The following is a 27,743-nucleotide window of genomic DNA, read 5'->3' as shown; positions in this document are numbered from 1 at the left end:
TTTGGCTATAGAAAAAGGACCATCATGCTGGCTAAATGAACTTCCATTGGAAGGATATCATTTCGATTTAAATAAGGGAGTTTGGAGATTGCCCTTAGATATGGATGGGATCCCGTAAAATTGCCATAAAACTAACATGCGCATGCTGAAACCTTAAATGTAGCTTACGCTCTTAATTTTCCAAAAAGGTGGCTATACGCACATCAGACACAAAGACATCCGCTAATCTTTAACCTGCTCAATGAAGATGGGGATGATGTCAAAGTATAGCCCTGTCATCAAACTTTGCAAGGTGAAGCCGTCCCAAATGAAACTACCAATACTGCTGACGACTAGATATCAAAGCTAATGGCCTCTTAGAATAACGTTTCAGCAGAGCATTCTTCGATGTAAAAGTTTTCAATCCGTATGGCAAGAGTTAGCCAAGAAGCATGAGTCCATAAAAAAGCTGAAGTACGAGCAACAATAATCGAAGTAGAGAAGGCCATTTTCTGTCCCTTAATCTTCTAATGTACAGGAGCAACCGGTCCTCCAGCATCAAAAACCATACCGAGATTGGCTTCCAGGATCAACGATCAATAGGAAGATTCATGTTCGGACGTGATCACGTACATAAGGATAACAATAAGTTTCGCGCTTTTACGTAGCTGCATACTCTTCCACCGTGGCGCCCGCTCCATCCGCCGGCGCTTGCAGTAAAAGCATCATTAGGAGCCATTGAAGAGGAAAGGAGGCTGCGGTCTTATATTTCTATACTTTTCTAACTGACTCAAAATCACTACATTTTATTTTGATTGCTATTTATCATATTATTTTGATTATAATTGTGATGCTTGTCAATTTCGCTATCCTGCGCTTCTGTAGCTTTAAATTTGACTTCTTTCAGGATTTATAAATAAACAAAGCAGTTGACTTAATGAAAAAGCAGAAATAGCAAAAACTTAAAAAACAAAAAACTCCACAACAACTCCTTTCTCTATAAACGTTCCAGAAACCTATCTAAAAGACCTAAAAAAAAATTTCATTGGCCCTGAATTGATAAACTTAGCAAATGACTAAAAATCTAACTTTGAAATCAATCGTAATTTTTAATGAGATGTTAGGTATTAGTTTATTCAGAACAACCTCATTCTCACCAGTTGTTATTCAGTAACCCTACTTCAAGCCATAACAAGTTGCATAAGCTCAAAGATCCATAAACTAGGAAAATGACAAAAATTTTCAGAAATTTTGAAAAAATCAAATTTGTAAAACAAAACCGACCAACGTCGAGCAATTTGCTCCCAAGCGACCCGCGAGCTGTTGACTCCGTCAATAGCTAGCCACGCTTCAGTGAGGCTAGCTATATCCTTATTGGAGGGGGCGTGCGGTGAGCGTAAAGGGGGTGTACCGGGAAGCTAATGGGGGGGGCAAGTGTGTGTTTGTGGGGGGGGGGGGGGCGGTGGGAGTGTGCAACGTTGAGAGGGGGCTTTTGGTCGCAAGGGACCCTACAGCTTGAACGAAGCGCAGTGTGGGGGGGATGTGGCGTGGAGTAAGAGAGGGGGCTGATGCGGGGGTTGAGGGGTCAACCTCTATTTACCACCCTTCACACCATAAGTATAAGTCTCCTGAACGGTTCATGTGAATCGCGCCTAGTGCCTACTTGGCACTGTCTGTTTATCTCATTGGAGGACAAAAAGTCAAAGGGTCAGACGGAAAATTGGTCAAGCAAAAATTCGCATTAAAGAAAGACCGACAGGGCTCATGTAATCCCTAAAACCTTCGATTGAGAGCAATTGAAATTTTCAAAAATTTGTGATATTAAAAAGTTGAAAATCTTTGCATTGCCCTTGCAACTATGCGCAAAAAAGCTAGCAAATCAGAAAATCCTAGAGGAGGTTACCTGACCCTGAGACAAGAAAAAGTTGACAAAAGACATTTTTCAAAAGTTTGCTTTTTCAAAAAGTTGCCCAAAATCGTGACATCAAAATGTCGAAAACCATTCCGTCTCAATTAAAAACTTTGCAGAATATTACTATCAAACTCTCGAGTGGTTTTATGGGCCTTGAGCCTGGAAAAACTCAAGAGTGACAAGAATTTTAAGAAACTTAAAAATTGCAATACTTCGTATCATTTTTCTTGTTTATGTTTGCAGTGCTAAAACATATAGCCAAAAAGTGGTCAAAAAAATAATTATACCTTTCCAAAGACCTTTATCCACTCTGACAAACCTCAATTCAAGACTAAACAAACAAAAAACTCGAAAAATGAAGCAAAAACGTGAAAACTTGCACCATATTGGGCTCAAATCTACAAAAATGACATTTTAACCTTGAATTAAGGCCTTCCCAGCAGCAGAACAACTCTAAGCACTTTCTAGTATTAAAGCCAGCTAAGGGCCTCTAATGAAACTAGATGCCCGGTGAGCTTTACCTGTTTATCCCGTTTTGAAAGCTCGAAGTCATAGAAAAAGGTGTGAAAACATCTTCCAAAAAAGTAAACATAGCCGGCAGATTGCAGGAATAGCTGCGAACGAATAGACCTGCATGCCATATAATAGAGATAGAAACAGATAGATCTAAATTGAAAAAAAAATTGACGCCGCTCAAAAAACGAGGCTAAAAAACATTCAGCGATAAATCAATAAAGCTTGTTAAAATTCATTCCACAGAAGCCTCTTATTAGGGACCTTTACTGCACATATGAGTTCCTTTGACCTTAAACAAATTCAAATTAAACCTAAGTTTTAAAGTGCAAAAGTCATTTTATTGAGTGAGGTAAGTCACGTATGATCAAAATCTGATCACGCAAATAACCTAAAAACTTTCGCTGAAGCGAGTGAGAAACGACGTCACGCGCGCAAATGCCGTTAGTGAGAGGAAGAAGTCATTCAGAAAATTTTACTTTTTCAGCTTTGCTGTGTGAACAAATGTAAAACGAAAAAAGAGCGTCAGACGACGAAACAAAAAACATAGCAGGACAAGTCCTGACGTACAATTCAAAAAATTTTCACTGACTAAACAGAAAACTAGACCAAGAACGGACTATGAATGGATTGGTAAAACCATTTAGAAACAAATCCGATCCAAAAAATTGAAAAAACTGTAAAAATCAAAGTGAAATTGCCGCATGTGAACAAAAAACCACTAGCGAGAAAGCGAATTTTTGTTCAAACACCGTTTTCCCACTCTACTTTAAATTTAGAGCGAAAAAATTTCACGCCCCAAATCCACTCGCTTTTTCGCTCCACTTCCTGTTTCGGCGTGACCAAAATCACTATTCCAATTTGACTTCAAAAATCATGAAGTCAGCGGAAAAAGACAGCGCCCCAATACAATTCCGTAAAAAAAACCCGTAGAATACCAATACTCCTCTGGGAGTCGTAAAAACCATGCGCACCGCAATATAGCTCCGCTCAGCTTACAGCTAGAAACATAACCGACTAACGTCGGGCAAATTGCTCTCAAACGACCGGCGAGCGGTTGGCTTGGTCAGTAGCTAGCCACGGGGTGCACCGGGGGCTGATGGGGGCAGCACTGGGTGGGGGGGGGGGGGGCAAAAGCGCGGTGGGGGGGGAGCCAATAGTGGGGGTGGGGGGTCAACAAAGGGGGGGGGGGGTGTCAACCTTTAAGAACCGCCCCTCACACCATAAGTATAAGTATAAGTCTCCAAGACAGTTTGAGCTGAAACAGACCTGAAAGGGTCTAAGAGCACATAATGCCCGCTGGGCGCTACCTGTTTATCCCGTTTTTGAGGACGAAAAGTCAAAAGCGTCAGACGAAAAATTGGTCAAGCGAAAAATCGCATAAAAAAAGACCGACAGGACTAATATAATTGCTACAAACTTCGTTTGAGAGCAATTAATAAGTCGTGCAAACTGTTAAATTGACAAAACAAGATAAAAAATGCGAACAAATCAAATAAAAGACAGCGCACAATACAATTTAAATTCTTTTAATTCTTAAGAAATAGGAGCGCATAATAGCCGGCTGAGATGAGGGCAGCTATTAAAAAGCAATAATATTAAAAGTTGGTTTCTAAACTCATCTAAGTTACATGGTTTGCTTAATAAAATTCGATGAAATTTTTTCACTTACCTTTTTGAATTTTACTTTTTTTCCAATTGTTGCATGAGCGTATCTATTCATTTTGCCGTTAACAGAAAAAGCTTTTCTGTCTACAAAAAGAAGTTGCGCAAATTTTCCAATAATGGATCTTTTCCGTTTGCCTCCCCCCCCCCCAAGTAACAGAGCACGTGCCATTACATGGTAAATCATTATGTAAAAATATGGCACGTGCGGGTGGGGGTGCAACTAATATGCACCCACTAAGCGGGGGGGGGGGACAAACAGAAAAGATCCCCATATGTTGTAATTTTCCAATTATATTGCGCGGTTGGACCATTCTGGATTCATCCAGCTTTCCTCCAGCTTAAGCACAAATAACCTTCAGTGACTTGCAACTTCACATTCAGTAGCTTGAAGATACACTCAGTGAAGTAAACTTACACAAACAAGTGCGACAGTGTCCTCAGAGTTGGGACATTCCTCCATGATCCTCTTCACATACACAGTCTCGTCTATTAGCCTCTCTTTCAATGCAACCGACACTGGTACTCCAACTGTCATCTCCTTATCTCTGTATGGGTTACTCTGCATGTACAGCTCACGCGAAACCTACCGCAAAAAAACTTATTTAGACTATTCCGTAGTGTTGCCCGTCCTCATTACAATAACACCCATCACCCAAATAAGTAAAACTGTCCGATATGGTTTAATCCCCCGACTTTAGGGTGCTGTTTTTGGGGGAATACCAACGTGCTACATAACAAGACGCTTGCAATTGGCGTCCAGGAACGGTAAAGAGGGAGCCAAAACAGATAAGAAGCTTAATTATGAGCCAAATACGTACAAGAACCAAAAATAACCGGCAGATTGCCGGAAATAGCTGCCGTTGACGCGCTTGATGCACATCGGGATTGAAAAAGAAACATACCCGGCAGATTGCCGGAAAATAGCCGCCGTTGATTCCAATAAGCATGACTGGGATTGAAATAACAGAAGATATTGAAAAAAAAAAGATTTTTGTACAAAAACATTTTTTTAAGTCCAATTTATTTTGATGGCATTTCGTAGTTGAACATACTTCTGTTTCTTAGAGAGAGGCTACAGGGGCTACTATCAATAACAATAAGCATTAGAGAGGGGTAACTAATACTTATAGGACCGACGTTCAAATAGCGGGCATCTAAAATTGGGCTTTATGGGTTTATCCCGTTTCTATTTCTGACTTCAATTTTTTATACTGACTGTTCATTTTGAATTGCTTTGCTGAGCAACTGATGTTCAAAATCACTTTTAGCAGAATGAGAGAAGAGAGAAACTAGCCTAGAGAAGTCAAAAAGATTTCACGCAAAATGTTGAAAAGGCGGCAAAATGAGGTAAAGCGAAACATTTTTTTATTCGACGAAGTAAAAAAAAAATAGGAGCGCTATAATAGCCGGCTGAGAAGATGAGGGCGGCTATTAATAAAAAAGAACACATAAACTGACCGAATTTTTTCTGTTTTTTTTTTTCAGTGTCAAAAAGTGTTCTAAATTGGCGTAGAGTTTCAGTTGGGTTCTCAAACTATACATAATTCAGCTTCTAAACTGAAAACTAACAAGCTTAATACCAATGTCAGCTAGCAAACACTCTAATGAACTTTATTAACCTAATTCTCAATGACTTAATGACAGGGCTTTATCGGTCTCTTTCGATTTTGATCTCTTGACTTTGACAGTATTCAACACATTGCGTCATTGAATGCTTAAAAATTCGAAAATCTATTCAATTGAAACAGTGAGTAAAAAACGTCAGAAGTCAAACGTGATTTATCTAAAACGGAAAACGTGATCAAAAGGTAAAGCGACTTAAAAAAACACAGCAGGACAAAACCTGAAATACAATTCAAAGAATTGTATCCAGTTAGGACCTGACGATCATTTACTCCGCTTTAAAAGGCAAATGAGAGGCAAATGAGAGCTGTTAGTATTGAGACTAAGCAATAAAACAACAAAAGTGAGACTAAAATTCAACTTTTATTTTTTGAAATGACAGGATCAACATCAAAAAAACAACTGCTATGAACTCAAACTGCCAAATATATTCTTCTATTTCCCATTAGCAACATGTCACTAAATGTCTATTAGACCTCTCACAAATAATATAAAAGGATAAATAACCAAAAACAGCAATGAAACTCGCTGAAACTTGTTGAAAAAACTTAGTATAAAAGTCAGAGAACGCAACAGCTACCGAAGAATACAATTACATCAATTATTGAGTCCTCAAAAACCACCGTTGAGACCTGTCATCAATGAGATTAAGTAATAAGACAGCAATAAATACAATAAATAGTAGCAAAACAGAAAAATAACTGTTTTTTTAAAAAATGAACAAGCGTAAAAATTACAAAAAGCAATAGCTATGAACCGAAATGAACTACTTAAATTGAACATTTTTTAGAATCCAATGAGACCTGTCAACAAGAGGTAAGACAGTTGAAAAGAAAAACTTTTAAAACTCAAAAAATTCGATAATTATTACTGAAAACAATTAGTGTCAAAGTCATAGAAAGCACTAGCTTTGAACAAAAACGATGAAATCGATAAACTTAACTCCTAATAGCAGCATCAGAGACCTGTCCCCAATGAGATTAAATGATAACACATCAAAAGTACAATAAATACTTGCAGAACTCAAAAATTCACCTTAAAATTTCAGAGAAAAAGTAGTGTCAAGGTCAGAAAAACACTAATTATTAACTCTAGCAATTAATTTTACGCCTCATTAGCGACCAATCAAACCTGTCATTGACGATACTAAGTGATAAGAAAACAGATAATTTTAAGGGGAGTTAAATCCAAAGCAACGACAAATAGGCACAATTAGGACATATATGTACCTTAATAATATCTTAAAAGCAGTGAAGAAGAGGAAACTCTGAAAACAGACGTCAAATTGTTCAAACACCAATTTCTCACTGCAGTTTAAAGGTATTTTGAAAGTTTCACCTCAAACTTACTCGATTTTTCGCTCTCTTTGACCAATATCACCACTCTAAAATTGACTCTTCACTGACGTGAGGCAAAAAAATACGCCTTGAAACAACGCCAAATATCAAACATAACCGACTAACGTCGGGCAGATTGCTCTCAAACGACCGGCGAGCGGTTGGCTAGGTCAGTAGCTAGCCACGTTTTAGTGAGGTTAGCTTTAGCTTGATTCGACTCTGGAACGTTTAGTTTGTCAGCGCTGTTAGTATATAAAGCAAATAACAAACTGAGAATTTAAAAATGCAAAATTTAAAAGAAAAGCTTCCAGATTTCGCAGTGAAAATGTTCAAATTATTTTTTTTCTGTGGAATTATGTCAAGCAAGCCATCTGCAAGACTTCAATCGTCTCGTTGACCAGTAATGACTGTTGAACTCGGAACAGACAAAACGTGCAAATGGACAACGTGAAACTCAGAAAGACAAAGTCAAAATTTTTTAAAACAATCGCAAAGTTTATCAAAATCTTGCTAAAACTCAGGATATTAAAATCTTCAAAGCCATTTTAATGTCGCAGGAGACTATCCATTATCCCCATTTCCCGCTTTAAATAGTTTCACTGGCTCATAAAGATCCATAAACTTGGAACCTGATAATATTTTCCGAAGATTTAGAAAATAAAATTTTATCAAAAAATCGCTAAAGCTGGAGTCATTAAAATATTGATAATAATTCCATTAAGTCAAGAAACTGCGCAACAGCTTATTATCAAACCTTGGAGGAGGTCCGTAGGACCCTGGCGCCGGAAAAAAAGATATATTCAAAATATTCAAAAAACTTGGAAAAGTTGCAAATGTTTTTGAAAATTGCTGATAATAAAATCTTGAAAAATATTCCATTGCATCTAGAAGCTATGCATTAACCTATAATCAAACCCTATAGGAGGTTATGTTGCACTTGAGGCTGGAGAAACCTAAATGAAAAAAAAATTCAAAAAACCTAAAAAAATGCAAGTTGCGTAAAAAAGCTGCCTAATTTTGCGACAATAAAAGTTGAAAACATCCATTTTTTCAAAAATTGAAAAAAATTTGTACGTTTTGCCAAAAGGATGCTAAAATTCGTGATGTTTAAAAGTTGAAACCATTCGACTACCATTAAAAACTACGCAGTAACTTATTATAAAACCCTAGAGGAGGTTCCTTGACACCTAGGGCTGAAACCCTCAAAATAAAAAAAAATTCTAAAAGCTTGAAAGAATGCAAATACGTTTTAAAAAATCATTAAATTCATTATATTAAAATTATGAAAAACATTCCATTACATCTAGAAACTAAACAGTAACCTATTCTCAAACCCTAGAGGAGCTTCCTCGGCTCTTGAGGCCGGAGAAACCTAAAAACTGACAAAACCTTTTAAAAAACTTTTAAAAAAATGCAAGTTTTATCAAAAAAAATTGACAAAATTTATATTAAAAAACTGAAAGGAATTCCTTGGCAAAAAAAATTTTCAGTAACCTATTATCAAACCCTTAAGGACGTTTTCTGGCCCCTGCGTCTGGAAAGACGTGAATAAAGAAAAATAAATGTCAAAAAAATTGAAAAAAAAAATGTACGTTTTGTCAAGAAGATGCTAAAATTCTTGATGTTAAAAAGTTCAAACAATTCAACTACCACTATAAAATATGCAGTAACCTGTTTTAAAACCCTAGAGGAGGTTTTGAAACCCAGGGCTGAAAAACTCAAAATGACAAAAATTTTCAAAAATCTTAAAAATTAGTATAAAATTGCGTGTTTTTAGCGATCGGTTGTTTGTCAGTTGCCACGGGGGGGGGGGATTGCAACAGTGGGTTGGGAGCAAGAGCGTGGTGGGGGGTAAAGGCAATAGTGGGGGGGTCAACAGTGGATATGTCTTCAACCTCTAAGAACCGCCCTTCACACCATAAGTATAAGTCTCCAAAACAGTTTGAGCTAAAACAGAGCTGAAAAAATCTAAGACCACTTAATGCCCGCTGGGCGCTACCTGTTTACCCCATTTTTGAGGATGAAAAGTCAAAAGAGTCAGACGAAAAATCGTTCAAGCAAAAAATTGCAAACATAACCGACTAACGTCGGGCGAATTGCTCTCAAACGACCGGCGAGCGGTTGGCTTGGTCAGTAGCTAGCTTGGTCAGTAGCCGCCCCTCACACCATAAGTATAAGTATAAGTCTCCAAGACAGTTTGAGCTGAAACAGACCTGAAAGGCTCTAAGAGCACATAATGCCCGCTGGGCGCTACCTGTTTATCCCGTTTTTGAGGACGAAAAGTCAAAAGCGTCAGAAGAAAAATTGGTCAAGCGAAAAATCGCATAAAAAAAAGACCGACAGGACTAATATAATTGCTACAAACTTCGTTTGAGAGCAAATAATAAAAATAGACCGACAGGACTAATATAATTGCTACAAACTTCGTTTGAGAGCAATTAATCAGAATAGCAGTTCGATTGCTGGGTTACATAAACAGGTTAACTGCTGTAGTTTTTCGTAGACTAAAACAGGCAATTGCCACTACTCTTCCGTCAACAAACCTCTTTTCCACTCGACACGGCGCAGTAGTATGACAGGTCGCACCCCCTGACCAAATTTGACACAACTTGGTACAATTTGGCAAACTCCGAGGTCTGGTACTTGACGTGTGAACTGGTACTGCTGCTGCAAGCCTCGTCCAACATGAAGTTGATCATGGCTAGAGGTATTTCGCCCCCTCCTTTCAGAAGTTGCATTCGTTCCTAAAAAGTTAAGCAGTTAAAAAGACTATACAAATCAGAATCAACGTAGAGAACATTGTAGAGAATATTTTATAGAAAAGGTCGTTTTCCACAAAAGAGAAGCGGAGTTCTCAAAACTATTGTATTGACTTCCATGTGCTTTCAGAAATAATTTTTGGCGTGTCGTATCATGGTTTTCTTCGCATTTTTTTTCCTGAAGACCCCTTCGATAACAGCTGTAAGATTGAGAAAAATGTTATCAGCCCCTGTAGCCGACATTAGTACTGAGACAGGTAAAAAAAGCAAACAAAAAAGATTGCCCGCTTAATTTGGTGATTAGTTTCATTGCGAGTAAACAACCTACATTGAAAGCTACCATGCTTTATATTAATGTCAATAAACATTTGCGCTAATGAAGTCTGATATCCTAACGAAATAAGGTCCTGTTTTCATCGGTTTATATCGTTTATTTTATTTTGATAATCTGTACAAAAATCCTCACTACAATGATTAAATTTGTGGAACAAAAAAAACTCTTAGGTTGAAAGCAGCGAGTAAACTAATTCAGAGGTCAAGCGTGAGAGGTGTCACCTATCTAGAATAAAAAACGTGAGCAGAAGTTGAAACAAACAACATAGCCGGCAGATTGTCGGAATAGCTGCCAAAAAAAAGTTGCGTGCCCTATAAAAGAGATAGAAACAGGTACAGATATAAGTTGAAGTTATCGATGTTGCTCAAAAAGGTATGTAAAAATCATTCAGCGATAATTAATAAAGCTTGTTAAACTTCACTGCGCAAGCCTTTTAATTAGGGACCTTTAATACACATATGAGTTCCCTTGACGCAGTTCTAAAGTGTCGTCAGTGAGAAGGAGTCATTCCGAAAATTTCATTTCTTCAGCTTTGCTGTTAGAAAAAATGTAAAACGAGAAAGAGCGTCAGACGAAGAAACAAAAAAAAACCAAGAGCACCGCAATATAACACCGCAATTCACTTAATTTTCCTATCCTGCAACCGATTTTATATAAGCAACAAGCTTTACTTCGGAGCACTGGAGATCACTCAAAAATGATGAACGAAAGCGTGAAAAAGTCAGTGGAGAAATCAAAGAATGTTCTAGAAAAAAAGCGCAAAATTGTCAAGCGAAAAATTTGCATAAAAAGGCACACACGTTTACAATAATTGCTATGAACTGCGTTCAAGAGCAATTAAAAATGATTTTTGTACACAAACAATTTTAAAGTGCGAGCTTTTTTGATGTCAATTGGAGCTGAACATACTGCTGATTCGTAGTGAGAAGACAAAGGGGCTAGTATCAAAACCAATAAGCATTAGAGATGGTAACTGAGAGTTCAAGTAACAGGCACCTAAAATTGGGCTTTATGGGTTTATCCCATTTCTATTTCTGATTTCGTTTTTTGATACTGACTCTGTTCATTTTGAATTCTTTTGCTGAGCAACTGCTGTCTAAAAACACTTTTAGCAGAATGATAGAAGAGTGAAACCAGCCTAGAGAAGCAGAGGCGGCTATTGAAAAGATTTGATTCTGAAAAAGCGATACTCCAAAATTTGAACATTGAGCATAAAAAATTGTGCTCAAATGCTTAAAAACATATATGAACAGTTTTTGATCTCAAGTAAGGACCTATGCTTAAAAACATATATGAACAGTTTTTGATCTCAAGTTAGGATCTCAAGTAAGGACCTAAGTAATAAAACCCAAAAAATCGGACAAAAGAGCACCTCTTGGGCTCAAACTGCGCAAACTGAACAATTCATCATGAAAACTGAACAATTCACACAGCTACTTCACTTCACTTACGTTTACCAAAGCGAGCTTTGAGACTATCACAATATATGCCCTCGGTTTTTACATGTTTATCCCATTTTGAAGCTGATTGAAAGCTGGACAATTGAAATAATGAATGGGAAATCACGAAGACTTAAATCTAACTCCAGCCACTACCCTTTTCTCTAAAACTTTTTATTAAACCTGCGTTCCTGAGGGGGAGGGATCGCAATAGAGTTATAATAAATACCTTGATATTGTAACGGCAGTTTTTTTCATTATTTTCCTCTGGAAAAGCGATAACCAAAATTTGGACATTGAGCATAAAATTGTGTGCTCAATTGCATAAAAACATATATGCACTGTTGCCGACCTCAAGCAAGGACCAATTTGTATGAAACCCAAAAATCGGAGAGCACCTCATTGAGCTCAGGCTTCGAAAACTGAACAATTCACCCAGCCACTTCACTTACTTTTACCAGTGCTAGCTTAGAGACTATCACAAAATATGCCCTCGACCTTACAAGTTTATCCCATTTCAAAGTCGAAGTCATATAAAAACTGGGTGAACACATCTTACAGCAAGCTCCCATTACTATCCAAATTCATTTACATTGTAAAAAATATATAGATCTCAATTAATAGGCAATTGATCTGCGCAAGTGATCCGATGCCGGCTATTGAAAATACAATCAACTACCAATAGATCAATCTAGCTACTCTAGTCACCTTTGGGCCAAAGGAGGCGTAGTGGAGATAGAAATGGAAGTAGTGATTGAGCTGTTTGCCAGGTGAACTTAGAGAGGCAATTGATGCAGTGCTGGAGTCAATGGCCGTTCTCACGTGATGGTCTTTCCTCATCAGCTGGGCCATTTCGTATATCACACAGTCACTGATACGGATTTCTGAAACATAGGAGCTTCATCACAATGGATACACACACATACATATGAACACGTTCTGAAATGCCAGATGTTTGCAGCGTCAGATCAAAGATTGCCGAATTTTCTTATCTACAATGCTAAATTTTAAACCTTTTAAACCTCGCGAAGACCATGTTCCAAGTATGGGTTCTGTGACTTTGATGCCACTCAGAAAAATCTGTCTTTAATGGAAAACCACTTAGCGTTTCGAGATGTAAGTCAGAATTTCGAAGTGACTTCAGCGAATCACGTACCCTAGATTGATGACTCGCGCTTGTGATATCTAGCACTGCAGAAGAGATCTGGCATTTTTAACAATGCACGGAAGAGTTTCAAGCACGGTTACGTGACTCTCTTAAAGTCACCTCGTAACTTTGGCGCACATATCGAATCTCTACAACGTTCTCGACTCATGACAGATTTTCTCAGTGACTTAATAAGTTTCGTAACCTATAGAGTAGTGCAACTGCTGAGATATTTCAATAGCTCACGCGAAACAGTGATAAGAGATTGAATGCTTGACAATTGAGCCAATAAAAATGGGAATCAGCCGAAGCCGTAGATCTGACCCAGCCACAACCCTTTTACCTGTGAAAATATGTCTTATATAAACCTATGTTCACCAACTAACGCTCTTAGGACGATGTAAAAATCTGGATAGTAAAATTTCTGAAAGAGGGTGAAGAATCGCAACAGAGTTATGATAAATATCGTGATATTGTAAGGGGGACACCTCGGGATATCATAAACATTAGTTTAAAGCCTATCTTCAACCAACCCGTTTTCTTGATACTTCATCATAAATTGAACGAATGGTTCAAATGCTTGTCAAAACACTACATCGTGCATCATTTTCAAATGATCATAACTTACGTCTCGACCCGTCGTCATATCCGCCATACGACACAAAAGTGTTGTCAAAATTCGAGAAGTGACACAGACAAACCAGCAATTTCACAAAAGCTTGTCTGACCTCAGCCGAGGGTGACTCCAGAACATAATGACCAATCAAATTCTTGTGCTTCAGAATCCAGTTTTCAGCTAGCCAATGACGCGTGCTTGCTACATGTTTCAACAACCCGATCACAAGATCGGACCATTCAATTGCAGGGCCTCGCAAAGGTTTCTTCGTGTGAAGAGCTGTATTGAACATCACGTTACACAAAAGCTGTATTGAAATAATTCCAAAATCCTCCGCAATGCTAACTTTCACCCCACTTGAGTTCCGAATCTCTCTCAGATCTATCAAGTAATTTTGCTGACAATGTGAAATGAGATTTTTGATGAAGTTCAGATACTCGGGCATGAACTGAACTCGATTGTGTGCAAACAGAATTGTTTGACGCTGGACGGCTTTCGCAATTGTTTTTGGCATTAACTTGTCATCTTGTTTCTCAGCATCGCAGGATCTTATGAGTTCATCAGATGTTGACGGTTTCGGATTCTCGACAGAAGAATCGTTTCCCATTAATGCATCGCTGAAGTTATTAGTGGCAACAGACGTTGAATTTAGTTTGTTTTCAGATTTCGTCGATATTGATGTGCAAGGTTCTGTGAATTCCTCATTTAGACTCCTTCGCTCATAGACCAATAAATAGGCATTCCACCATCGCTTTTGTCTCCGTCCAACTGAAATCACAAAACCGTGCTATACATTTGTGCCATGAAATCTATTGCCATCAATCTCAATTAAACCTGGAATAATTTTGTCAGATATCACACAAAGAACTCATATTCGGACAAACAAATGTTGAAACAATAGAATCATTGAATAGATTCTATTCAAATAGCCGCTATTATTTCTGCAAAATAATTTCAGGGCTTGAGATTGATTTTTTTCTTGCAATAAATGCACATCTGATCAATTCCTTCCAAATTAATTAAATCAAGTCAGTCACGCTACACAATTCGATTCATATCTCATTGCGAACTCAAACGTGTCATTAACTCGAACTTTTGCAGATCAAAAGCGCTGTTTTAATTTAAACTCTGAAGGTATTTTATTGGCCACAATTTAAACACGCACGTTCAAATTTTAAAGCGACAAAAGTATACAGTGCCAGAAAATAAAATGCCAGAAGTTGCCTTCCATGAGCTTTCAGCATTATGAAACTTCAAGTTGCGTTTTAAGAACTATAGGTTACGTGAATGCTTGAGGCGAACCTCTGTATCGAGAACTTCTGTCTTTTATCGAGAATTGAGTAGCAGTTCGAGATGTCAAGCCAAAATTTTGAACTCACTTCTATAGAGTCACGTAACCTTGATGAAGTTCATGGAAGTCAACTTCTGGCTATGTATATAGGAACTTTTAGCATTTTAACGACAAGTGCGTGTTTTGAGCAAGTTTGCGTAATTCATCAAAATTCAGCTCGAAATTCTGGCTTAGCCTCTCCAACCGGTAAGCGGTTCTCGATAAACGTCCGAAGTTCTCAGTGACCTCAAGCAGAGTCACATAACCTATTCTTAGACCAAACTAAGATTAGATAGCTTAATTCGAACCATTAGGTTTTCTTTAAAATGTTTTTTTACCCCACCCCATCCCCTGCTTCGGGTTACTTAACCCCGACTTAATGGCATGCAATCCTTCAACGTACTGGAGGATCCTCTTCTATTGAAATTAGAACTCTGCTCGAAAGAAAACGAAGTGTTTCCTCCGTCGCCTCCACCACTTCCACCAGCCCCCACCCCAGTGGCTGAAGTTCCACCAGATGGGTGTGAAGTATTATCTCCTCCAAACCACTGACTCTTCAGCAGTTCGTTCACACTTTCGTCGTCATCGCCAACTTGAAGCTCTGAGACGTCACCATCGTCAAACTTGAACCTGGACAGCACATTCATTCACCCCTTTTTAGGATTATTCAATGCGATAATTGAATTTGCTTTTTTGACTAATCAAGTATTTTAAGACCTTAAAATGCTGTCTATTGATTAACTTTATCAATTTAGAGTTATTAAGGCAAACCTAACAAGAAAGTTTTTCAGAGGTTCCCTTTTTCGACAGCGAAGTTTAGAGCAGCCCAAAAAACAGCCAACCAGCATATATTTCTTCATTATATTTTCATTCAACTTTATACTGTTTTGAGAAAAGAACCGATAATTTCACGTTCATTTCATAGATGAAGAACCATTTCTGTAGATTACCATTTTCCAGCCCCAGACGCCACTTGATTATTGGATAGTGGATCTCTTTGTCTACACTGGATGTAGCTGTTATAATGACCACCAGAGGCCTGACCACTGTGCACGACCACGCCCATAAGCTTGTATACAAACTCGGAGGAGCTCTTCGTAACCTGAACATAATTTAGCATATGTTATTTATAGTTGTAACATCACAAACTAACTTCCAGGCTGTCTAGCTTTGCAAAACTGCAGTACCAAATGATAACTTAAAGCCAGAAGCTGAACAAAAGTGAACTTGATTTTAACATAAATGCTTGGATTAAACCAAAGGTAGAAGTTGTTTATGACAAAAACTATCCTTCATAGAAGCGAGTTGAATGTTTGAAATGCATTTACTTTTGAAACGGATGATAGGTTCAACTTAATCATCAAATGAACAAACAGCACTATTCGCATCTGCTCTCATAGTCATGGAACTAAAAGGTTCATGAAATATGTTAACGGTTTATTAGCTAATAAGTTCACAAAAACTCAATTCCCTCCGCTAGAACGTTAAATACAACTGACTAAAAAAATCTACAATTGCTCTTGAACGAAGGGTGTAGCTTATAATGGTTTTATGGGTGCAAAAAAAGTGGAGCATAAAAAAGTCAATCATGACGTCAGAAAATGTTCTAGAACAGAAGCGCAAAAACGGTCAAGCAAAAATTTTGCATAAAAAGACACGTTTACAATAATTGCTTCGAGAGCAATTAATTATTCTACACATCACTTTGATTTCAATTCATTATTCTAAATATCGCCTTGAGAGTTAAGTATGACAGTGAGCAGTTGTATTAAAAAATTACCCGTTGGCTGTTAAAAAATGGCTGGAAAATTTTTCGGGCGCGCGCTTCAAATATTGTCCATTAGTTTGATGTAGTGACATTCAACTCCACTTGCTTTACTCCTTTATTCACTTTAATTTAAGACGGCAAAACTCTAGGTCAAACTCTAACAACCACCCTTGACAACATGAATTTATGTCTCCGAAATAGTTTTGGTGAATCGTTTTAGAGTCTAGTAACGGAAAGGCTCTAAGAGAAGTTAATGCCTCCTGAGCGCTACCTGTTATCCTGTTTTTGAGGCCGAAAAGTCAAAAGGGTCAGATGAAAAATCTTTTCAAGCGAAATATCGCATGAAAAAGGACCACAGGACAGAGAAAATTGATGCCAACTTTGCTAGAGAGCATTTAAGAACTTAACTCCAATCAATTTAACTTAATAAATTGAATACACCTCTCCTAATTCAGGTATCCAAAAAGTTTTAATTGAAGTATAAAGAATAGTCTCGGGAGTACAGATTGCCAGTCTTGCTAGTTCTTTTTTCAGGAGAAACACAGATTTTTGTAAACAATTTAATCGACTGCTACCTGACCATTGGTACTTAAACGATGATTGGGCCTCAGAATACAAAGCAGATTCTAAAATACTGAGCGTCAATAAAATCTCGTTGTCCAAACACCTTGGTCGCACGAACTTGGTGACAAATAAGTTTGCACATCAAACCAATTACTGTTTCGGCCTTTTAATGTTCCACATAACGAATTGAAATATGGGAATGCATCTTAATAAATATCAGGACGATCCCCAAACAATGCAGGTGATAATTTACGCCATTGACGTCTTAACACGAATAATAAAAATCACCCTTCTGCGAGTTTTCACCAAAACATTGAAAACCTAACAGACTAACGTCGGAAGAATTGCTCTCAAACGACCAGCTGTCTTCGCCAGTAGCAAGGCACGGTTTAGTGAGGCTACCTTTAGCTTAATTGAAGAGGCGTAAGTGGGCGCAGCGGGGGGATGCACCGGGGGGCTGATGGGGTGGAAACAGTTGGGGGGGGGGGTCCAATCTCTAAGAACCGCCCTTCCCACCATAAGTATAAGTCACCATAATCGCATACTTGAAGACTAGTGATCTGAAAGGCTCTAAGAGCACTTAAGGACCGCTGGGCGCTACCTGTTTATCCCGTTTTCGAGGACGAAAAGTCAAATGCGTCAGACGAAAACTTGGTCAAGCAAAAAATCGCATAAAAATACCGACAGGACTAAAATAATATCTACAAACTTCGTTTGAGAGCAATTAATAAACATACCCGGCAGATTGCCGGAAAATGGCCGCCGTTGATTCCAATAAGCATGGTTGGGATTGAACGAATAGAAGATATTGAAAAAAAGACTGTTGTACAAAAGAATTTTTTAAGTCCGATTTATTTTGATGGCATTTCGTAGTTGAACATACTTCTGTTTCTTAGAGCATTAGAGATGGTAACTAAGACTTATAGAAACGACGTTCAAATAGCGGGCATCTAAAATTGGGCTTTATGGGTTTATCCCGTTTCTATTTCTGACCTCAATTTTTTATACTGGTTTTGTTCATGTTGAATTGCTTTGCTGAGCAACTGATGTTCAAAATCACAGAGAAACTAGTCAAAAAGATTTCACGCAAAATGTTGAAAAAGCGGCAAAATGAGGTAAAGCGAAACATTTTTTTGTTCGACAAAGTAAAAAAAAACATAGCAGGACAAGTCCTGACGTACAATTCAAAGAATTCTCATTAACTGAACAAAAAACTCGACCTAGAACGGACTATGAGTGATTTGGGAAAACTAATTCTAAAAAAATCAGATCCAAAAATCTAAAAAAAAAAACAGAAAATCAATGTAAAAAAACAGCATCTGAACAAAAAACCATTAGCGAGATATTGACAATTGTTTCAAAAAAACTAGGCCTAAAAAGAACTATGAATGGATTGGGAAAGCCATTCAGAATAAAATCCGATCCAAAAAATTGAAAAACAGCAAAAACCACAGTGAAATTGCCGCATGTGAACAAAAAAACCAATAGCAAGAAAGCGAATTTTTGGTCAAAAACCGTTTTCTCACTCTACTTTAAAATTAGAGCGAAGAAATTTCACGCCGCAAAACTAATCGCTTTTTCGCTCTATTCACTGTTTCAGCGTGGCCAAAATCGCTACTCCAATTTGACTTCAAAAATCATGAAAATGTGTGAACAAATCTTAAAAAAAAAACATAGCCGGAAGATTTCCGGAAACGACTCGCAGGAGAAAAGTGCCCATACTTATGACTAAACAACTACAACAACTATTGTGAACCCTGAACCACCACAAATGCCATACAAAATTTGAAGAAGAATAGAAACGGCCTTCGAGAACAAATTAAAACAAAAAAAAACAAGAACTTTTTTAGAAAGTTTTTAACTTGAGTTTTTATTATAGTACAAGGAAACATAAAGTCGAATAAAGTTCCTTTGCCAATGAAAAACTGGCAAAACAATTTGCAAGTAATAATAGGCTAAAAAACTTATCTAATATTAAAAAAGAAAAGCTGCAAAAAAATAAGAAAAATGCTTTATTCCAAGAAAACTTTAGCCAATTCGCATCTGAATATTCTTTAAGTAACAAGCTTCTATTCAAATCCCACTTAAAGCATAAAAACAAAAAACAAGCAAAAAATCATTAAATTTCGTCTAAAAATCAGCAAAACTGATCAAAAACCTCCAATTTAGCATTCAACTCAAATAAACTACTTGAAACCTTCAATTCCTATCAAAACAAGCCTATAACTAATACAATATCATAATTAAACCTCATAAACATCAAAAGTTGCAAAAAACCTGCTTTTAAAAGCCGCATGTTAACAAAAAAATTTCACTCGCTTAGAGAAAATTTTTTCACACATCAATTTCTCGCTCTCTCAAAACAGCGGTATGAACAAAAACCACTCTCTTTCCGCTCCGCTCTTCACTTTTGTTCAGCACCAAAATCACTCCAAAATTTTTTCACGCGTTTCATTTCCCGCTTCAGAAATCACTCCAATAAAATTGATTTAAAAAAGGACTTCTCCAATACTCCTCTTCGAGTCGTAAAAAAGACAGCGCCCCTGTCGTAAAAGACGTAAAAATGATGTAAGGAACAATTCCTGGCCTAAAACCGATGTATAAACAGATAAATTTTTATGTTTCAATCGAAAACAAAACGACTAACATCGGTTCCGCTTTCAGCATCTGCTAAATTGGCAATAATTTCTATTTCCTCTGAAGTCAGTTGTTCACTCATCAGAGAGGTGGTGGCGCTTGTAACCCTACTCGTGCTCGTTCTCTCGCCAGTTGAAGAAGCTGATGGAATTGTAGAGGTCAAAGGAGACGGCAGTTCAGGCGGTGTCTCGAACGAATCATCTCTGATTATTTCACCTGTAAACCCAAACGGGTGGAAAGAACGTGCGAAATACCTTCACTATCTTTCATCATACTTTCTTCGACTCAAGTAAATCAAAAACGAGTTTAAAACAAGTTAAAAATCGAGTTTAGCTCCATCCCTTTGAAATGCTCTACTCTTTTAGACTTGAGTTAGTGATTATAAAATTCAACGTCTTATTTAAGTCTTGCGTGATCAAAATATTTTTCCCCTTTCAGGTCAAACGTGTATACATTACCTGATTAAACAGAAACCAAGCGAAAGTTCTCGAAAACAACGTCATCGTCAAAGCCCTGAATAAAATAGAACAGCCATGCCAAAGCTCATGCTTACCAATACAACCAATAAGCGTTTACATTAATCTCGCCCTGAACTAGTGTTGACTTAACTATTCGGAAGGGATCAAAAACATACCCTCAATTTTGGCCAATCCATCTACTGTGTAAGGTTCTATGTCCAATTGGAACGGAAATTCGAAGTAATCGTTGAATTTGATAGCACAATCACGCTCCCAATCGTAATCGAATCTCTTTAACTGAATAATGAGAACAGGTGGCGCTTTCTTAATGCACATTCGCTTGACGGTGTCCACCTTCTTACCACACTTTTCGCAAAAATAGGCGTTGTCACCCTCCAGTAAGTCACCCTTCACGTATTGCTCCAAGGAATCCTTCAACGTCTGGTTATTTCGGATATCAACGCTCAAAGTTGTAAAGGGTTCCTCGCGTGAATACCTATGCGGACAATCTTTACAAATCTTCTGGTCAGCAAAAGATCCCCCGATAGTTGAAGAAAAAACCGAGGATTGCGAAACATAATTTCCCGAAGTTGAAGACTTCGTTTTATTCATGTGTTTCGTTGCCTCATCTACGCTATCGACAATACTGTTAAGGAATTCTAGTGCATCTTGCTGTTCACGCAGATTGACAGGTTCACCAGCGAACCGGAAATGCTTCCAGAAACCTTCAGGCGTGTAAAACTGAAGCTGGCTCGAGGTCAAGTAACCAAAGATTACTTGCAAATATTTCAGGACGTCTAGATGGTACTGCACTCTCGGATCGACATTTGTGCTGTTTGACTTCGATATATTCAACTGAGCCGAAAGACTTGATGATAGAGACGTCAGTTCTGACGTTGTTGCGGAGTCAATTCCTGAATCCGTTTCGGTGCCGTGTTCTGCAGACGATAACGCAGTCGGAGATGAACATTTATTCAAAGATATTCTAGAAAGTTCAGTACCCATGCCACACGCAACCGTAGCCGCTTGGTCGCTTTCGAAGTAATCATCAGCAACACCTGGGATGTTGAGAATCCCTTTTCGTATCTCTGGTACCATAAACAACTGCTGTATGACAGAGTTCATGTAGCATGTAGCGCCTGCGTTTTTTAGTCCAACAAATCCTCCGAGAGGTTTGCAACCAATAGGAGGCTGGAATTCCCATTCAGAAATGGTCGTGACATTTTTTGTGTAGAAGTACTTTTGAAGTAGCGCCACCAACAATCGGTAGTTATTGAAATTGATACCAGCAAGAGCAACCAACAGTTGGAATGCGGCATTCTGGGTCATAGGTTGATCACATATTGGTTCTGCTTGTGTAATTAAGTGATTCTCGCAAGCCTTGTGCTGAGGTGAGGCGTCAGGAGTTTGTTGTACATCAACCAGCTGAATAGTTGCTGGGAACAGGAAGTGACAGAACAGATCCTAAAACAAAACTGCTGTACATCGGCAAACTTGGAAATTTAAAATGCGATAAACAATGCTCTCATGGCTAAAAGATATTTCATTAAACAAACGACAGTTAGCTAGCCGATCTTAGGCGTTATCAGTTTAGTCCATTTCTCAAGACATAAGTCAGACGCAAAATCGGTAGTAGAAAAATCGCATCAAAAAGACTTGTAGGACTAATACAATTACTACTTGCTAACAAATTTGCTTAAGAGCAATTAACAATACCTAACAAAAACAAACTGACTAACGTCGGAAAAATTCCCCTCGAATGACAGGCGGGGCGTATTCATTACGGGTGCACAATCATCAGACGAAGGTAGGGTTTGAACCTGACGTCCTAAGCCCAATTAGTTCACCTCGACAGAGGTATTAACCACTCGGCTATCAGGGCCTTGTCATTGTATCTCTAACAATCGGTTTTGTTTGAACAACATTTTAGTTCGGAGTGAGAGCAATTGAAATCACTCAAAAAACAAGAAGGAGTGCGTGACAAAGTCACTTGAGAAGTCAAAGATTATTCTGGAAGAAAAGCGCAAAAACTGTCAAGCGAAAAATCGGCGAACAGACAAAACAGTCCCGGACAAAACAGTCCCAAATAGCAAATTATTCCCAGACAAAATGGTCCCAAAAAAGCAGACAAAAGAGTCCCAGACAAAATAGTCCGAACTAAACATAGAGTTAAACATATGCACACAAATTAACAAGGGAACCACTTAAGTTATTCATATAATTGCAATTCATTGAACAAATATTAAGCTGATTACAACATAGTTTTAGCCAAAATATGTTTTTTGAAACAATTTTTTGGTATAATCCTCGTTCATATCAATTAAAGACAAAACATTCAGAAAATTAACTCATAGATTATGGTTGCTAATTGTTTCTAGATTATTTTTTACAATTGTTTCGATATTTATTCGGGACTATTTTGTCTGGGAATATTCTGTCTGTTTTTCTTGGACTAGTTTGTCTGGGACTGTTTTGTCTGGGAATATTTTGCAATTTGGGACTATTTTGTCCGGACACGGAAAAATCTGCATAAAAAAGACACGGTTTACAATAATTGCTTCTCATTCGAGAGCAACTAATAAGGGTTCAATATGTTATACTCCGCTGCCCTTCAATGTCACATAGTGCACAAACTCAAAAGAATGTTGTTCTAGAAGGAAACGATCAGACAAAAAAATGGAAAGAAAAAGTCAAATTTAAAATAATTGCTTCAAATTTCGTTCGAGAGCAATTCATAGGACCATTTAAAATATTACCTTGATAAGCTGCGAGAGCTCTTGAGATTTACTCAAGCTCTGGTCATCGGCCGTCGTCTTAAGATCATCAAACGAAACTAACTCACGACACAAATTCAATCGCCCACAGAGATAAAAGCCATTCGTAGGTTTTCTATGATTTGACGATCCAGCATTTGCTGTGTGAATATTCTCCAACGCATTATCTTCGAGAAAAGCTGTGCACGTTTCGCAATGACTTCGTTTAATTTCTTTCAGGAATTCTATTTCTTGGGAAAGATATCGACTCAATTTGGGAACTTGAATTTGCAAACATCTAGCATATTCCAACAATTTGCAAATCAAGTCAAAAAACGAGTCACTCCTTTCCGCATTTTCTTGACAAGCTTTCGGAATTTGTTCAAATAAAAGCGAAATGAAAAAATTAATGACATGACAACTCGACTGGACATTAACATGCGTAGAAAGCATTAAAATTTGTCGATAACAGTTCAACCTTAGCTCTCTATTTTCGCATTTTAGCAAAGTTTGTTCGATTAATTTATTCCACTGATCGGACGATAGCACCATTTTTTCGAGCAAACTTGAATTCAGCACAAAACACAAAGTTAGAGCTTGCAATGCCTCGCTAGATAACATTACAGTTTGTTTCTCCGAGTGGCTAATCAAGTTGAAATTTTCTTCATTCTCACTGTCAGAATCCAATATCGTGTCGAATGACAAATTTTCCGAAACTGTCATTTCGTACAAAGCCAGAAGTTCATTTTCGGTTGGAATTAAACGTTTGAGTTGAGAAACAGTGGAATACTTCATTAGCATGGGCTTCACCATTTCGGCCGAAACTTGTCGGAGAATTGTCTCTTCAAGGCAAGCCGGAACAGACCGCAAGGCTGATTCCAGATTATCAATCTGAATTTCAATCTGAGCTTCAAATTCTTTCTGACGGTTTTCAGTGCTGTCACCAGAGCTTGCGGGTCCAGAGGAAAGAACTCTGTTTTGATTTGACAAATCCTCTGATTTCCGCAGAACTGCGAAACCAACGAGACAATATAGTAACTTGCTGATTTTTACTATGACCGTTCTTATCGTCCTGAAAAACAAAACCTTCTACGATAGTTAAATATTTTTTTGAATGGTACCAGCATGCGGTTACTTGTATGAGAACCGATTGAAGCAGTGTCAAAAATTTATTGAAAAGGTTAAGTGATAAATTAAAATACGTCTCACAGCCAATTAAAATTGCTTATGAAATAAGACCGGAAAATCGAAAATTATCAGCCAATCATTACCGCGTATTTGAGAATTGAAAATTCAATATTTGCCAGCAACAAATCTAAAGCGATTGAATGAATAATTATGGAAAATCTATCGGGCTAGGGGTATAAGCGACACACAAATTAGAAGACAAACCAACTGGCCGACCAATTTCATCAGGACGACGTGAAAATGACAGAACTGTTATTAGAAGTTTCGAGTTAATTATTCTCAGTCGTGATAATTTGCTCGGTTGTGGTACATTCATATCAAGTCCCACGGGCCGCTGAGGCATGGCCAGACCAGCTTGTAGATATAGCCAATGGTTGCCTTAAAACTAAGGGACGCTACTTTACCCGCTCAGTGCGCGGTTAATCATCATGAATTCTGGTTTTCGAGTGTCTATTTTTGTTCTAGTTGTCTAAAAGCTGTGTCGGCTAATTGCTATGTCGACCAAGAGACCAGTCACGGTAATTATCGTGTTACACGGCCATGCCTTAGCAACTCATAGGGCTTGATATGAAGCTATCAAAACTGAACATGATATCAATTTACACAAATAACTTTTCATGATACTTAAAAGTTTAGGGCAATTAAAGGCAACCTTCTGCATTCGGCTTTTTAAATCAAGTCAGATTTTGGCGCTTTCTTACGTCGGCTCTATTACACGTATTCCCAGCATGTACTTGGTTCCATAAAAAGGACACCGACAAAAAGTTTTGCGTTTACTAGTCAACAAATGTGGCAAAAACGACCCCTATAATAGGCAACAATTTCACCGAGATATTTTAACCGTATTGCAGCCAATCGCAACATTTATTTGAGCAGCAAAATAATCTGAGCTCTGGCCTTTCAGAACAATAACTTTTATTTTGGGCAAATTAAGAAACAACTGGCGGATTGCCAGAAAATAGCTGCGATAGCTTTGCAGACCTGTAGGTTCGAAAATTGAGAATTTGAAAAAGTTTTTATACAAATTACCGTGATATCAAAAATTGATTTTAAGTTATGTGCTGAAAAGTTGCCTCAAATAACGATCAACAAGAAAATACCTGTTTAACTTTAAATCACCATATTAAAGCAAGCAAAACTCAACTCAAGCAACAGGAAAAATCAATTTAAAAATTTAACTTATATTGCAAAATTAAAACATAGCCGACAGATTGCCGGAAAATAGCCGCGATAGAAGCTTGTGGCCTACCATGAATTGAAACAACTAAAGAAATAAGATTGACAGATCGACCACCAGCTTTTTAATAGACCACTGACTTTTTGGGTTAGATTCGGACTGTCAATTTTATGACACATTTGCTCTACAAGGAAAAAACCCTAATGGAGCTTTTTCAAATTAATATTCGATTACTCAGGAATTAGGGCATATAAGTTTGGCACTACTTAGATGCACACTATTGACCTTTAATTAGTAAATGTTCATGAAATTTTAAGTTCTATAAGTGAGTTCAGAAGTCTTTTTTTGAGCGAGGTAAGTCACGCAATTGACCTAAAAGCAGCAATGACGCCACGAACACAAATTTTAACTGCAAAGCAGTAGAAGTCACTGAAGTCATTGAAAAAGTCAATTCCAAGAAGTCAGGGTAAGACGAAACAAAAATCTGTTAGACGAAGTTAAAAAACATCGCAGGACAAGTCGTGATGTACAATTCAATAAAAATTCATCGACTAAAAAAGAGACCTAGAACGGAATATGAGTGAATTTGAAAAACCATTTTGAAAAAAAATCAGATCAAAAAAATTAAAACATACCCGGCAGATTGCCGGAAAATAGCCGCCGTTGATTCCAATAAGCATGATTGGGATTGAACGAATAGAATATCTTGAAAAAAAAGATTTTTGTACAAAAATATTTTTTAAGTCCGATTTATTTTGATGGCATTTCGTACTTGAACATACTTCTGTTTCTTAGAGAGAGGCTACAGGGGCTACTATCAACACCAATAAGCATTAGAGGTGGTAACTAAGACTTATAGGAACGACGTTCAAATAGCGGGCATCTAAAATTGGGCTTCATGGGTTTATCCCGTTTCTATTTCTGACTTCAATTTTTTATACCGACTCTGTTCATTTTGAATTGCTTTGCTTAGCAACTGATGTTCAGATTCACTTTTAGCAGAATGAGAGAAGAGAGAAACTAGCCTAGAGAAGTCAAAAAGATTTCACGCAAAATGTCGAAAAAGCGGCAAAATGGTAAAGCGAAAAAAAAGTTTGACGAAGTAAAAAAAAAATACGAGCGCAATAATAGCCGGCTGAGAAGATGAGAGCGGCTATTAAAAACAGAAAATCAATGCCACAAAACCGCATGTGAATAAGAAACAACTAGCGAGAAATGACAATTTGGTTCAAACAAAAAATTAGGCCTAAAATGAACTATGAATGGATTGGAAAAACCATTTAGAAAAAAATCCGATCCAAAAAATTGAAAACAGAAAAAATCAAAGTAAAATTGCCGCACGTGAACAATAAAAACAATAGCGAGAAAGCAATTTTTTTTTCAAACTCCGTTTTCTCACTCTACTTTAAAATTAGAGCAAAAAAATTTAATGCCGCAAAACCACTTTTTCGCTCCACTTCCTGTTTCGGCGTGACCAAAATCACTACTCCAATTTGACTTCAAAAATCATGAAATTGCATGAACAGACCTTAAAAAAGACAGCACCCCAGTACAATTCAAATTTTTTGAATTGTAAGAAAATAGGAGCGCTATAATAGCCGCCTGGAATTGCTTACGCGGCTATTAATGAACAAAAAGCTGATTTAGGTGAGTGTGATTTCACTGGTAATAAAAAAATTGACGAAAAACCATGAACCGAATAACGACGGAACAATTGCTCTCGAACGTCACGCGGGGCAGCATAGTTGATGAGTCAATAGCTATTTGGCAAAATTCAGAAAAATTGTAATGGTGCAAAAATTTCCCATCCAGATGGGGTTCGAACCTGAGGTCTGAGAAAATCACCCCAAAGCTTTAAGGCTCTACAACTTTCAGTGCGTATGCACACTTAATACCTTTGTCTAGAAATTTCTGAATGAGAGCAATTTAGATCACAATAATTTCAAGAACTCAAGCGTGAGAAAGTCACTCCAGTAGTCAAATCATTCACGTGAGCTGAAGAATAACCTAGAACAGAAGGGCAAAAATGGTCAAGCAAAAAACTACATCTAGAAAACTACAATCAGGAAAGCGTATTCGTGTTCAAACATGTAAGGCAATTAATGATAGGCAAACAAACTTCTCTAATTTCAAAAACAAAAGAGAAATCTGCAAATAGTGTCGAAATTAATTTTGTTTGTTATATTTTCAATAACAATTGATTACAAACAAAACTAAAACATTGGTTGTTGGGCTAATAAATGCCTGAAACAGCCTAAAAATCTTATAAAAATTGAATCTTAATTAAATTCCCAAAAATAGCTATAAAAACGTTAATCTGGTTACTATATCATTTTCAAACCATTAAAGCAGCAAACAATGGCTAAAACAAAAAACTGCTCGGAAATACCACGTATAAAATTTTACACGCTTAAATAAACTTTTTTCACACCTCAATTGCTCGCTCTCTCAAAACTAGCGACATGAACAAAAAAAACACTTTCTGCTGCTCTTCTAATTTGACCGACAATTTTTACGCGTCTCACTTCCTGCATTAATTTC

At 37.5% G+C, this 27,743-nt stretch overlaps 1 protein-coding gene across 1 annotated transcript in view; it reads right to left on the bottom strand.

Moving 5' to 3' along the window:
* Nucleotides 1–27,743, bottom strand: part of LOC142350337 (ubiquitin carboxyl-terminal hydrolase 9X-like) — an 81,098-nt gene that overhangs the window by 23,595 nt on the left and 29,760 nt on the right. Inside the window, exons 9-17 of the mRNA XM_075402170.1 lie at nt 22,841–23,909; nt 20,261–21,548; nt 19,637–19,842; nt 15,608–15,759; nt 15,061–15,287; nt 13,340–14,095; nt 12,273–12,448; nt 9,576–9,776; nt 4,488–4,655 (exon numbers count right to left, since the gene is read on the bottom strand). Coding sequence (XP_075258285.1) covers nt 4,488–4,655; nt 9,576–9,776; nt 12,273–12,448; nt 13,340–14,095; nt 15,061–15,287; nt 15,608–15,759; nt 19,637–19,842; nt 20,261–21,548; nt 22,841–23,909 — 4,243 coding nt within the window. The remainder of the gene's footprint in view (nt 1–4,487; nt 4,656–9,575; nt 9,777–12,272; nt 12,449–13,339; nt 14,096–15,060; nt 15,288–15,607; nt 15,760–19,636; nt 19,843–20,260; nt 21,549–22,840; nt 23,910–27,743) is intronic.

This window comes from Convolutriloba macropyga, chromosome 12 (assembly GCF_964194025.1).
Source record: "Convolutriloba macropyga chromosome 12, txConMacr16.3, whole genome shotgun sequence".
NCBI lineage: Eukaryota > Metazoa > Xenacoelomorpha > Acoela > Convolutidae > Convolutriloba > Convolutriloba macropyga.
Note: the sequence above shows the minus strand (reverse complement) of the source record. Positions and strands in the feature narration are given on the sequence as shown.